The following is a 14,046-nucleotide window of genomic DNA, read 5'->3' on the forward strand; positions in this document are numbered from 1 at the left end:
TTTTAAAATTTTGATTTTGTGTTCTTGTTTATTTTAATGCCCAGCTGGACTTAAAAAAAAATTTCATAGGCGATTTACCCATCAAAAGTAAAAATGCCCAAATTCATTTTCAATATCATCATCGTTGCTGTTAGGTAGGTAATTAATGATGGTCAATTCAAATTTTGGGTAAAAAAGGATTGAAATTGGAAAAAATATATATATAAATTAATGTACTAAGAATATGAATTTGTAGATAACAGAATCAAAATTGAAAAAAAAAAAAAATACAACTTACGGGACTAAAATTATAATTCCCTCAATGTCTGTATATGTTTACCCGATACATAAACATTCACTTGAACTAGTTTATAGACAAACTTGAAACTTATTATGAGAGATCCACTACAAATTAATAAAGTTTATAAAATGACACAATCTTTCTTTTGTGAAGATGAAAAAAAAACACACACGAAGTTTCCATGATATTTTGATTTATTACCATCGATGCTCAACTCAAAGAGAAACGTCATTTATAGAAAATTTTGATGGTTTCCCCTTCCATTATAATTCTTGTCCCTCTCTGAAACACCATCTGATTCAAGTGGTTACAGTACCACTATGATTGACAAATGCTGGAGCTGAAGGCATAGGAAGACTAATAGAGTGACTGTTAAGCATAACAACAACGGTGGCCATGGTAGGTCTTTGAATCGGTCTTCTTGCACACACAATAGTCCTACATGCATGCATTTTAGTACTTCTTGAGTCGGACTGATCGATTAGTTTTTGATCGATTGTTTGCAGAGCATTTCCTCGAGTCCAATTGCGCCAAATCTTTGCGGTGAGATGAAAAGGCAATACAAATCAATGATTTTACTTTCATTAAAACAAAATATATTCAATCAAGGGAGATGGAGAATTCATACTTACATAAGTGATAAGATTGACGGAATACTCTGATGATGACCCTAAACAACTATTATTCTTCTGATCAATCAAGATCTCTAAGGTTAGTATACCATAACTAAACACGTCTGATTTAATCGATAAGCGACCATGAAGAACATACTCTGGTGCCATGTATCCACTGTCATTAACAAGGAAAAAAAATATTTAGATTTAACACTTTAATTATTTTAGAAAAGATCTTTTCAATAAGAAATGCTAGATTTAATCAAATGAATAAATAGTCTATTTGCATACTATGTTCCAGCAATTCTACTAGTGTTTCCTTGTGTTTCATCTACTCCAAAAAGCTTCGCGAGACCAAAATCTGAAATTTTAGGGTTCATTTCAGCATCTAACAAGATGTTGCCCGCTTTTAGGTCTCGATGAATGATCTTTAATCGTGAATCTTCGTGAAGATAAAGAAGTCCTCCAGCGATGCCTTCAATGATCTTAAACCGCCTTGCCCAATCTAATTGTACTATCTTCAAAGGAATCTGGCTCATCATGTCCAACAGAAAAACAATATTCTCAAACTTTGCATAATAAGTGATTCAAAATTAAACTACTAGATCGAACGTTATGGTGGATAAATAATCAAGCTGAAAACATAATCAGAAGATTCAAAATTGACTCATTATGTAGTTAAGCACATACCAAACAAAATTTTATCAAGACTTGAATTAGGAAGGTACTCATAAACCAAAAGTTTCTCCTCTGACTCTAAGCAACAACCCAACAATCTGACAAGGTTTCTGTGTTGAAGTTTGGCAACAAGAAGCACTTCATTTTTCAGCTCAACTAGTCCTTGATCGGAGCTTCGCAAAAGCCTTTTCACTGATATCTGCTCTCCATTCTCTAGTCTTCCCTGCATCCAAAGTACCATGAACATTATTAATTAGTCGATTAACAAAGTTAAGAATCGTTCATATATTTTAGTCTTTAGACTAACCTTATAAACCGGTCCAAATCCTCCTTCTCCTAGCTTGTTTGCATCAGAGAAGTTATCTGTAGCGATTCGAATACTCTCAAGATCAAGCAATAGTGTTTCTGGACCTCTTATTTCACGTTGATCTTTATTCTCTGTTCGGACATGTTTATCATAGTAAGGAATAAACATTTGTACAAGCTCGAACATTATATAATAATTCAACAGCCATACTGAATATATGTGAAAGTGATTTCCATCTTGGTAATGTTGTTTTTGCTCTTCGGCAACAAATAAACATGGCACAAAGGAACAGCAACACTGCTGCAGTCACAGGGATGGTGACGATAAATAATGTTGTTCTCCTACTGTTCTTAGTCCGGGCGTCGGCCTATCGTGTCGTTGTGAAATCCTGCGGCGGCGGCGGAGGAGGAGGAGAGGGAAGAGAGAAGAAGATTGAGATTGGTGTCGAATGCACTACCTGCTGTGTAGTTAGCTTCGGTTGGGCACATGTCTCGTATGAATCTTGGATCGATGGCGGTTACTACTGCAGGATTAAAGTGGAAGGCAAGGAGCAGAGGCAGCAAGTAAGAGGAGGAGGAGGAGGAAAGCGTAAACTTGTGACGGCATTTCATCTTCACAAATCCAGTCAGAGATGGAGCCATGGAAGGGATTGAAGCAAGCAGCAGAAGAGAAGAAGCTCATAAAAAGGCGTGATTGAATGAGAAGAATTGACCACTTGTTCTATAACAGGAAGTCGTTGGTCAGGAATTCCATGGCCGTTTTACTTGGGGCGACGATCATAAAAGGCGTTGAAACTCGACGCTTCCTCTCTCTGGCTGGTGGTGGATTTGTCACAAGGTTTTGAAATTAAATGCACAATGCTTTTTTATTTTTATTTTATTTCTACCGGATATCTAGATTATTGGAGATTGCTCGTTGAAGTTGAGCACGGCTGTGTTGAGAAGCATGGCAGGGTGTGATAGCTTCAGGTCTTCAACTAGTGCACACGGCCATGGTGCCGATCACAGTCAAACCGTGCCACCGATCATGGTATGGTCGTGACTCAATCTGTTGGAGCAGACACGCCTGAGGCACGGCATCATCGTACCCGTTCTGGAGTAGCATGTGAATAGGGGTGTGATCGAGTCAAGTCGAACTCTTGAATATTTGAACTTGACTCGTTTATAATTGAGCCGAGCTCGAGCTTTATTTAACGAATATATTCATGGCTCACAAATTTATTTGAACTTTTATCGAACCTAAACGAGCTTAATAAATATACATCATAAATTTAAATATTCATTACAAACTAAATTATATATTTAGAGAAAATTATAATATTATTATTAAAATTTATAATGTTATTCTAATAAATAAATTTAATATATTTGTCTATATTTTTCATAAGTAGAGTGTAAAATCTATAAATTTAATATCAAAATTATTATTTTTTTTATTTAAAAGTTACTTAATCAGTTTAACGAACGTGTTCACGAGCTAACGAGCCGAATATTGCGAAGATTGAGCTTGGTTTGTTTATCTTAACGAGTCTCATTAAACGAGCTCAAACAAATTTTTATCGAATCGAGTTTCAAATAGTTCGCAAGCGGCTTAGTTCATTTACATCTCTACATGTGAATAGGTCATGCCCGTGCCACAGGCATGACAAGGGTCATGACCTAGTTGTGACTGCGCTAGAGGCGTCATCTTAAATCGAGGAGTTGCAAAAATTTTGACAAACAGATCTATATAGATATTATAGGTTCAAACTACTATTTAGAAGTCAGAACTGTATAACTAAGATTATTATAATTTAAAAATTATATGAAATTTTCTAATAAAAAGTTCTTGATCGTATTATGGAGTAAACACAACATCATGATGATCCATTGTCTTCTCCCCTCTCGTGTTTCTTCGTGGTTTCTTCTCTATGTTTCTTCTATATGATTCTTCGCTATTGTTATGGTATGATTTCAACATAAATTTTACAATCGTATTTGATCATGTTTGGAATCTGAGTCAGATAAAGGTTGGATGAGCTGTCGTTGGTGTTGACGGAGAGACGACTATGACACCCTTATCGTATGTGCTCACAAAAACGGATCCCCACGTGGCGCTGACGGACAATGATGACTGAGCCGGCGGTATTTGAGCTCTACGCACACTCAGACAAGCACACAGAACGTTAAAGGCCAGAAACTAGGGGAAAAATCCCCGGAACAGGCTCTCCGACGCTCAAGTCAGATACTTTTTCCCCATAAGAAAAAGTGCATGAAGGAAAAAGAACAGTAGAGGACGAAAACAGAAGTGCGCGTAACTACTCAAGGGAGATGACCTTCCTTTTTATATCACAGTGCATACCTCTAGAGCCTGACCGATGTCAGAAAATATCGAGTGTCAGGCCTTGTAGGGTGATGGGGGGTAGGGTGATGGAGGGCACGTGACATCCTTCTATGGGATGGAAGAAGGTTCCACTCGCAGATGATAATCGACTCTTGGAATATTCCCTGACATATAGCAGTTATTCTCTGACAGACAATTACAATTCCCTGACCTTGTTGTCGCCTAATGTCTTCTGTCCCGCCCGGGTATGACTAGGGGCAGCTCAGGATGATCTATCAGGTATAACATCTGACCTAAGTCTTGAGGGGCAGGGAGAACTGTGGTGAGATCGCTCAAGAGTTGACAGGGAGTTGGCCTACTGAGACAACCAAGCCTGGATATATAGACCGAGTTGGGAAAACTCAACCAGTCGGATCAGGTCAGGTGATACCCCCGGTTGTATATTATGTCTTAGATTTGGGATTCTGATCTGTAAACACCTGACCGGCAATTATGCGACTATGCGACTAATGACGTCAAGCGGTTCCCCTTCTTCTTTCCCTGACTGTCGACTGTCACGTTTTCCTGACTTTTGACCGTCATGTATCCTTGACTTCTAACTGTCACATCCCCTTGACTTATGGTTGTCACGTCTCCTTGACTTCTGACTGTCACCTCCCCTTGACTTCTGACTGTCACATCTCCTTGACTTTCGATGGCCGGACCTTGCCATTATGCACAGTATCAGTATTAATTCTAGGATAGATGGTCCGATTTCATATTCTGCCTATCAAATAAATTGAGAAAGTATGGTGATTCCTAAATCGAGAAAGTATGGTGATTTCTAACTGTTACCCTAACTTCATTAATAATTCAATGATTGTTGATAAACCCCTCCCCCACTATATAGGTGGGGTTTATAGTTTATTTTTATAAACTCGTTCCAAAATCTTGGGACCAGGTTTATAAAAAATAATAATAGAGAGAGAATAGAAAGAGAATTTTAAAAGAAATGAGGTTTTTTAAAAAAGAGAGGTTTATGATAGTGTAGAGAGATTTTTAAAAGAAGTAAGATTTTTAACTTTTGACGTGGGAGTGATGTGGCGGAGCATAAACCTCTTTAAGAGGGTTACAACTACGAATACCCTTGATCCTGTCCGAAAATGGGAGGGTGGAAAGTTGGGGATGTGGCTGCTGTGTTGACTGACTGTAAACCACACTCTACTTTACAAAATAAGTAACGTCAATGCCAAGCCAGGGAAGGGATCCCCGGCGTTGGCCCTCCGACGCTCAAGTCAGTCACCGGAATTGTAGAAGAAAGCAGAGCAACAGTAACACAAGCGCAAACAGTAATAACGTATACCTCCGTCGGTGCTTGGACCCCTCTTTATGCAGAGCACTGGTAGGCGATGTGTACTCTCCTCGAGGCGTAGACATATTCTCCAATGTGTCTTATACAAGGACATATTAGGAAAGTACCTCTGACACCTACCTTAATAGGGTATGTATATTCCTGACAATACGGTAGAAGCTTCTGCCGTATGATCTACCTGTTGACCATGTCTTGTGTCAACAGCACTATTTCTCAAAAGGATATCGAGAGATATAACAATGATCTTGCTGTTTGGCTGAGCGGGGTAGCCGCTCGGCCAGGACTCCTCCGCTCTATAGGCTTAAGAGAGATAGCAATGGTCTCGCTGCTTAGCTAGCGGAATAGCTGCTCGGTCGAGACTCCTCCTCTCTGTTGGCCTCAGATGCTTTTCCTTACGGTGACTGGGCATAGTAGCTTGTCCATCCCGCTCGGACAAGCTCTTCGGTCTCCTCATCATCCTGCCGCTCCGCACTGAGTGTCTGACCACCTTACCGTATTAGCCCGAGTTGGATGGTTGTCCCTTTCTGACACTGATCGACCTGACCAGCCGTTGTAGTCTCTTGTCGATCGAACATTGATTAATCTGACTGGCTGTTGTAGTCGATCTCCTCTCGGACATTGTAGGCGAGCCTTTTGACACCCTGGCGTTAACTATCTTGACTTTGACCTCCACCCCAGTAGTTGACCCATGTCGGGTGAGGCCCCCTTTTATCGCCCATCACAAGCCTCCCGCTCAAGTCTAGTCGAAGGTGCTGCACGTCTAACTAACTGGACCAGTAGAATCTTTGGTGATTTCCACATCCGATCGGACCGTATTCACCCCGAGTTTTTGATCGGATCACATGTCTTCGCCATTTGACTTCATTTCGTTGGCTGGATTTGTAGCTGCTGTTCGGATCATATCGCTTGAGGCAGATGGTACATCGGTCGCTCGACAGTGTGATAACTAACTTTCTGTGCAGATCGGGACGATGGGCGACAATACTTAGGCGAAAATTTTCCTTTCCTTGCGCTCCATCGGATGAGCACCCTTTCATAGTAGCCAACGTCATCCAAATTTCTTAAAAATCGTGCAAATCTCTAATCATTATGGCTGAGCACGCGGTCATATCTTTTAATTATACCTCATTAATGTCTTCCGCTAGCTGAATGCCACATGTCCCACTCTCCGTCGCCGCACGTTTAACGTGATAGGCAGATATTCGCTGACGATGTGACAGACGCCTTTTCAAATTCTACGGTCAGATCTTCTCCTGGTTTTTCGAACCCTGGATCGGACGACTCAAGGCGATCGGCCACGAGGATTATAAAGCCCACTTCGCATCGCCGTCATCTTCATTTAGTGCACCTTCGTCTTTGAGCCTTCTCTGCAATGCTTCACCTTTTCTTCTTCTCCAGCAATCATTTTCTGTAAGTTTCTTCACTTTTTCCCTATCTGAATCCATTCGTTGCTCCTTCTCAAACCTTTTATCTTCAATGGCCATTTCTTCGCAACCCCCCGTCTCTGGTCCTGGGCTCTGGTATACTTCCACCAAGTCCAGGTTCGACGGGGACGACATTGAAGGGATTAAATCCGCCTACCACGTCCCATCTAAGTACTAAGTTGACATTCCGTCTGCGTATAACCGGCCACATGAGCCACCAGCGGGCTTTCTGTGTTTCTTTAAGGATCAGTTCACCGCCGGCCTTCGGTTCCCAGTTCATCCATTTTTTTCTGCTATTTGTAAATACTTCTATATTTCTCTTAATCAGTTGATGTCTAACTCCTTTAGACTGCTGTGCGGGGTCATTGTTTTGTTTCGTCTGCACGGCATTCCCTTAACTCCTTGGGTTTTTTATTATTTTTATTATCCTAAATTGTCCAAGCGGAGACCTTCTTATTTCAAGCCCGAGTGAGCTTGGTCTTTTTTTGATAAAATGTCATCCTCTAATAAACATTGGAGGGAACACTACTTCTTTCTTCATTGTTTCGAACAGCCAGACTTCCCGACCGACTAGCAGATGGAAGTGATGAATCCCCTATCTCTCAGGAAGTATAGAAGCTGATCGGACTTTCTCCAGGGAGCTTCTTACTTCGCCAGTCAAAAATATCATATTCACCGATTGTTGTTGGAGGGTGTCCTTTAAGTATTCGGCTTGAGCCCAATCCACACGCGGCTTCCGTCCAGCCTAGGTATGCCCTTTCTTTTCTTCATCTTTGAATCTAACTAATTTTATCTTTTTTTTTTGTAGCTTGCATCATGTTAAGGGTGTGTCTGGCCGGTAAGAGCAAACTCGTAGATGTGGAAATTAATGACACGGTTGTGGCTGAACTGAAGAGTCAAGGCTTACAGTCGGTTGCCTCCTACGAAGATCTGCTCAGCGACACCAAAGGAACGCAAGCGCCAGCTAGCGAGGGTGGAAGAAGTCAGATTGTGGCTAGTGATGTAGCGGTGGCTACAATGGACATTCCTCCCAAATGACCCTCGATGCTGCCAATCGCGGTGGCTTCTGAGTCAGCCATTTCCGACGAACCCCTGCAATGGCACAAGAGGTGTCGCGTGGGAGCGTCTTCCCGTTCTGCCACTTCCGCACTGTAAACTCCCGCCCAAGCCGACTCACGACCATCCCCCGAGTGGGGTGAGACATCCACGCTCGCTCTTCCCAAGCAAGGAGCCATAATGCTCCACACCTCCCTGTCATCCGACCGGACACCTTCATTTTCGGGCTGCCATTGGGGACAATTTGTGCACCACCGGTCACCTTAATGCCATCTCAATCCTTGTCAGCAGCCCAAGTCTCCCGCATTTGACTGGTCACAATGCCCTAGTCGACAAGCAGAGCTACCTCTGAACCCTCTGGTTCGAGCAACCAAAGGCAAATAACAATAATTATCCATTTGCTGACCGACGAGTGGCGCAGTCTGGATGACATTGCATCCCACACCTCGGAGCACCAGATACGGATCCAAGGGTCGCTCGCACAAATATGGGTTGATGCCTTAGCCCATGCGACGGTTATCTCTCCAGGGGAGCTCGCGAACATCCATACCCAGATGTCCATTGGGGTACATAAGTTGTCTTTGTACTTACTGTTGGAGCAATCTCAATGATCTGTGGGACCATGTGTTTTGGTATTTGGGCAAAGGGTTTAAGTTAGGTTCATCCTTGTATTTGATATGTGTATGTGAGTGTGCAGGTTTGCAGGATACACATATGACTCAATTTAATGGCTTCGGATTTGGTGAAGGATGGAGCATCCGATGGATCGTAGACAAAGCAGCAAGGACAAGGGCGAAGGGAAGCGACTTTGAGCATACACAAAGGATGACATTGGGAACGAGCCACGAGCTTGAATGCATCCAAGGGATGAGAGCCCAAGGAAGTAGGCTTGAAGGCAAGAGGTCAATGTTGCAACGAAGTGTCAAGTGAGTCATAAAGGTGAGGGTCCGAGTGCTGAGAGGTTGTACTCGAGTACCAGTCGACTGGTGGTTTCATCAATTGACTGGTTCAGTCGACTGGGCAGTCAACTGGGAGTGAATAGTATGCTTCTATTCGCTCGGCCAGTGTGGATCAGTCGACTGGTATCGAATCATTGGATTGTAATGGTCGAATATCTATAGAGGACAGCCAACTGATGGTTTTGACAGTCGATTGGTAGGCGGGGTTTTTCAACCCGTAGTCTATATAACCAAAGCTTTGGAGCTTGGCTAAGACTGTCAAAATAAAGGCAGTTAACCCCTAGTAGTAGTCTACAAGTGCCCTACCTTCTCAAGAGTTCTTGTGAGAGTTGTGGTGAGGTTTCTCCACCCACAAGGAGCTACGTGAGCTAGCCGAAGGTGTTCTAGGGAGTAATCCACCGACGGATAGGGATCGTCCACCTTACGGAGAGTCATGGAGTAGGAGCTTTATCTCCGAACTATGTAAAGCGACGTGTATTGGTTTGTGTATTCTTTCCTTATTGTCTTTAGCTTTTGTATTCATATTTGTTTTTGTATTATTCAGCTGCGCAACTAACGAATACCTAGGGGGTGTCGTTTATCCAACCCCCTTCTAACCGACCATACAAGATCCCTAACACTTACTTCTTTTTATCCGCTTAGGCCATACCATTTTCCTGTTATTGCAGTGCTGGGTCGAAGACTAGCCATGTGCTAGAGGCTCGTATTTTTGGAGCATGAAGTCCAATAGTTGTGCATTGCGAGCGGCCAGTCAGCGGCTTCTAAGGCATGCTTGGAGCAGCTGACTGCCGAGGTCGCTCAACTAAAGACCAATCTACAAAAGAGTGCTGAGCTGCTGGAGCCAGAGAGGGGCAAGACCGTTGAGCATGCTTTGCAATTGGCGAGGCTTAATAAGCATGCAAGCTCCTTCGAGGTGAAGATCCTTTCGGCCAATACCAAGAAGCTTCGAGCCATTGAAGACATAGAGATCAAGAACAAAGAAACTTGAGTCCTGGCCCAGAACCTAAAGGAGGCGGTCACAGCTCTGAATGTTGAGCGGGAGAGCCAATCGACTGAACAAGCAGCGACACAAGAACTGCTCACTGCTAAGGATGTCGAGCTGGCTACTTTGAAGGCAGAGATGGAGGCTTCCCGAACGGCCTTAGAGGAGTATCAAGGTGGAGAGTCCAGTCGATTCGAGACCCTGAAGCAGGATTACCTCTGCTCGGACCCTTTCAACGACCGACTCACCAACTAAGCGCTCTGCCTCTTCAACCTCGCCATTGATGGGACGCTCAACCAGTTGAAGGGCAGCGACTATATCCCAACTGCATTGACCAACAAAGTCATCAGTCGGGATTGTTGGAATCCCAAGGTTATTTTGATGTGATCAAACAAGTTAAGTTAGGTCATGTAGTGGTTTAACGTTGTGTCTAAGTGTGCAGGAGCTTAGGAGCACAGGAAGTTGAGCGGAAGACACGACGAACGAGAAGGACGACACGGAGAGAGCCGACGGGCTCAGTGCGTCCGAGGGATGAGGTGCCGCGGAAGAGTACACCGGTGAATGAGAAGGAAGCATGCGGTGTTTCCGAGGGACTAGAAGCCGGAGCGGAAGATTGCTCGGGGAGCAAGAGACGCAGCTAGCGAAAAGGTCGGCACGGGAGAGAGCCGACAGACTCAGTGTGTCCGAGGGACGAAGAGCTGCAGATGAGTACGCTAGCGGACGAGAAGGAAGCACCCGACGATTCCGAGGGACGAAAAGTCGGAGCGGAAGCCTACTCGAGAAGGCCGGAAGTTGGGTTCGGGTGAGCCCTATTCCAGATGGCCGAGATCACCCAAGCAAGCAGAATTGAAGCGGAAGATCCGGACCGAGACGAGCTGAACCGGAGCAGAGGGCCCGGATCGGAAAAAAGTCAACTCTGTTGACTTTCTTGGTCCGAGCGCCCGAACTTGGATGCTATCCAGATCGCAGTCAAACACAATCTATGCGAGAAGGGATAAAGTTTTATCCTCTCCCAAGCGTCTGGAACCCTTCCAGGCGCCCGGACCAAGGATATAAATATAGCTTTGGTCCAAGAAGCTCAATAAGACAAGCAATTCTGATTACAACACTTGTGTGCTTTCATTGTTAGTTTAGCTTCTTATTTTTCTGTGCTTGAATGTTGTAAGAGACTTCTCCGCCTAAAAGGAGATATCTATTGCGCTTCATTCTCCTTGGATTAACAACCTCCCCGGTTGTAATCAAGTAAACTCCTGTGCCTCTTCTCTTAGTTTATTACTCTTATTTATTTATGCAAGTGTTACTTTGAAAGTCCGTGAAGGGTAGTTTGTTTTTATTTTTGCAGGCTATTCAACCCCCCTTGTAGCCACCCAACGATCCCCAACAAGGACAAGCTGACCAAGTCGCTACCTGATGATGTGCTGGATTACCTTGAGTGACCTTGCCCCCTGTGAAGCTTCAAAGCTGCGAAGCTCACCTTCTTTTGTACTTTCCCTTACAAACTTGTAAGAATTTTCCAAGTCTTAATGCATGATCACCCATTCGGCTTATCTCTATTTTTTTTATTATGTATTTCATCATGCATCACTGTTCGACATTTCTTTACTTTGTTAGTTGACGCACTTGTTCATGGATACATCGCCGCTCGGATCGAGTAGGACTATGATCCACTTACCATTTTGCGAAAAATTTCTATGTGTGGTGCTATGTCCTCCCAATCGTCGATGTAACCAATCGCTGGGATGTCCGAGCGATCAATTCAATGCTATCGAATGGCCTTATTTTAGTGAAAACTGCTTCTCGGAGTAACACATTTCCTGGTCAGCCTTATTCTCGGCTTATATATTCTTCGATCCTCTTCATTTGTCGTAGCCTTTATTTTAGAACAACCGCTTAGCAATTATTCATTGTAGACTCCAGTTTATAGCCGCCACTTGGCTGTTGAAGGCACATACTTGGGTTTAAAGTCACCGTTCGACTGTTGACGAAGACAGGGGTTTAAGGTCACCACTCGACCACTGACGAAGATAGGAGTTTAAGGTCGTCACTCGACTGTTAATGAAGATAGGGGTTTAAGGTCGTCGCTCGACCATTGACGGAGACAGGGGTTTAAAGTCATCGCTCGACCGTGGACGAAGACAGCGGTTTAAGGTCGCCACTCGACCGTTGACGAAAATAGGGGTTTAAGGTCGTCGCTTGACCGTTGATGGAGATAGGGCTTAAGGTCGCCGCTCGACCATTGACGAAGACAAGGGTTTAAGGTCATCACTTGACTGTTGACGAAGAATGGGGTTTAAGGTCACCGCTCAACCGTTGACGAAGATAGGAGTTTAAGGTCGTCGCTCGACTGTTGGTATAAACTAAGGTTTATAGTCACCGCTCGACTTTTAACTCGCACAAGAGACTTGGATACTTGTGAATTTTATTCCTTGTTCACCTACGTTTATAGGACATACTCCGATACAATATTATTTGTATTTAATCATGCACCTCTCAACCGATCCTATAGGGTTGGAGATGGTTCGTGCTCCAAGGTCGATCGAGGTTTCTTCCGTCCTCATTCTGCAGGTAGTAGGCTCCCGAGCGGAGTTTCTGCATGACCTTGTAAGGTTCTACCCACGGGGCTTCGAGCTTGGTGACATCGCCGATCGACTTTATTGTTTTCCACACCAGATCTCCAACTTGGAAGGACCTCAAGATCACCCTCTGGTTGTAGTTTTACTTCATTCGCTGCCTGTACGCCATGTGCCGGATGACAGCCTTATCCTGAGCTTCATCCATCAAATTGAGCTTCATGAGTCTCCGCTTGGCGTTCCCCTTATCGTAGAGTTACACCCTGTCGGATTCTACTCTGACCTCGACGGGAACCATCGCCTCGTCATCGTACACCAGCTGGAATGGTGTGACGTCGGTCTCCTCTTTTGGTGTCGTGCGAAGAGCCCACAGGACACTAGGGAGTTCATCGACCCAGCTGCCTTCTGCGTCGTCGATCCGAGCCCATAAGCCTCTAAGGATCTCTCGGTTGGTGACTTCCGCCTGGTCGTTGCTCTGGGCGTAGGCTATTGAGGTGAAGGCTGGCTAAATGTCATATCTTTCGTACCACTCCTTGAGCCTCCGTCCGGCGAACTGCCTCCTGTTGTCCGAGATGAATTGGTGAGGGATGCTGAATCGACACAAGATATTTTGTCAGATAAACTTGATAACCATCTTTTCGATTATCTTTACTAGTGGCTCGACCTCCATCTATTTTGAAAAATAATCCACCATGACAAGTAGAAATATTCGCTGACCGATCACTATTGAAAATGGTCTAATGATGTCCATGCCCCATTGATCGAATGGGCAAGACACTGTGGATGCCTTCATCTCCTCGGTCGATCAGTGTTGAATGTTACGATATTTTTGGTACGATAGAATAATGGCTACTGTCCAAGCGGCATCATCTTGAAGTGTGGGCTAGAAATATCCGTTGAGGAGGATTTTTTGGGCCAGCAATCGGCCGCCCAAATGACTTCCCCAAGAGCCTTGGTGCACTTCCTGAAGGATGTATTTCACATCCTCCGGTCCAACACACTTGAGTAGGGGCCTGGAGAAGGCTCTTTTATATAGCTGATCCCCGATTAAAGTGAACTGTCCGACCCCCTTTTTTAGTAAGTGGGCTTCCTCCTGATCGACAGATGTGATGCCCGATCAGAGGAACTCTATCAGTGTTATCCTCCAGTCTCTCGAAAAAGTTATTCCTTCCATCTTGTCGATGTGTGCCACTAATGAGACTTGTTCGATCGGCTGTTGTATCACGATTGACGACAATGAATTAGCTAACTTAGCTAATTCATCCGCAGCCTGATTTTCCGACCGAGGAATCTTCTGGATCACCACTTCTTGAAAACTGGCTTTCAACTTCTCAAAAGTTTTTGTATATAACTTGAGTCGGGAGCTACCTATCTCGAACGTCCCTAATAGCTGCTGAATGATTAACTGAGAGTCTGAGTGGATGAGGACTTTTATAGCTCTGACATGTCGAACTGCTTGAAAGCCGACTATCAATGCTTCGTATTCAGCTTTATTATACGTCA

The 14,046-nt window shown here is 44.0% G+C and overlaps 1 protein-coding gene across 3 annotated transcripts; it reads right to left on the reverse strand.

Moving 5' to 3' along the window:
- Nucleotides 1–332: 332 nt before the first annotated feature.
- Nucleotides 333–2,634, reverse strand: LOC121977737 (cysteine-rich receptor-like protein kinase 15). 3 transcript variants are annotated; one of them, XM_042530173.1, is made up of 6 exons: nucleotides 2,090–2,634; nucleotides 1,880–2,010; nucleotides 1,585–1,795; nucleotides 1,186–1,424; nucleotides 913–1,069; nucleotides 333–816 (listed from the first exon to the last, which is right to left on the reverse strand). In XM_042530173.1, exons 3-6 carry the CDS (start codon nucleotides 1,624–1,626, stop codon nucleotides 580–582), a joined length of 675 nt encoding a protein of 224 aa, XP_042386107.1. In that variant the 5' UTR covers nucleotides 1,627–1,795; nucleotides 1,880–2,010; nucleotides 2,090–2,634; the 3' UTR covers nucleotides 333–579. The 3 variants fall into 3 exon arrangements, with proteins under 3 accessions (XP_042386107.1, XP_042386105.1, XP_042386108.1); XM_042530174.1 differs by having other exon boundaries at nucleotides 335–816; nucleotides 2,337–2,633; XM_042530171.1 differs by having other exon boundaries at nucleotides 1,880–2,634.
- Between the last annotated feature and the right edge of the window lie 11,412 nt (nucleotides 2,635–14,046).

Source organism: Zingiber officinale, chromosome 4B, assembly GCF_018446385.1.
Source record: "Zingiber officinale cultivar Zhangliang chromosome 4B, Zo_v1.1, whole genome shotgun sequence".
Lineage (NCBI taxonomy): Eukaryota > Viridiplantae > Streptophyta > Magnoliopsida > Zingiberales > Zingiberaceae > Zingiber > Zingiber officinale.

Excerpts from the sequence above, each read along its gene's own strand:
- LOC121977737 (XM_042530173.1), bottom strand. The coding sequence starts at position 1,626 with ATGAGTACCTTCCTAATTCAAGTCTTGATAAAATTTTGTTTG. Across the intron at positions 1,070-1,185 it reads AGTAGAATTGCTGGAACATA|TGGATACATGGCACCAGAGT; the intron begins GTATGCAAATAG and ends TGTTAATGACAG. Across the intron at positions 817-912 it reads CCGTCAATCTTATCACTTAT|ATTTGGCGCAATTGGACTCG; the intron begins GTAAGTATGAAT and ends CTCACCGCAAAG.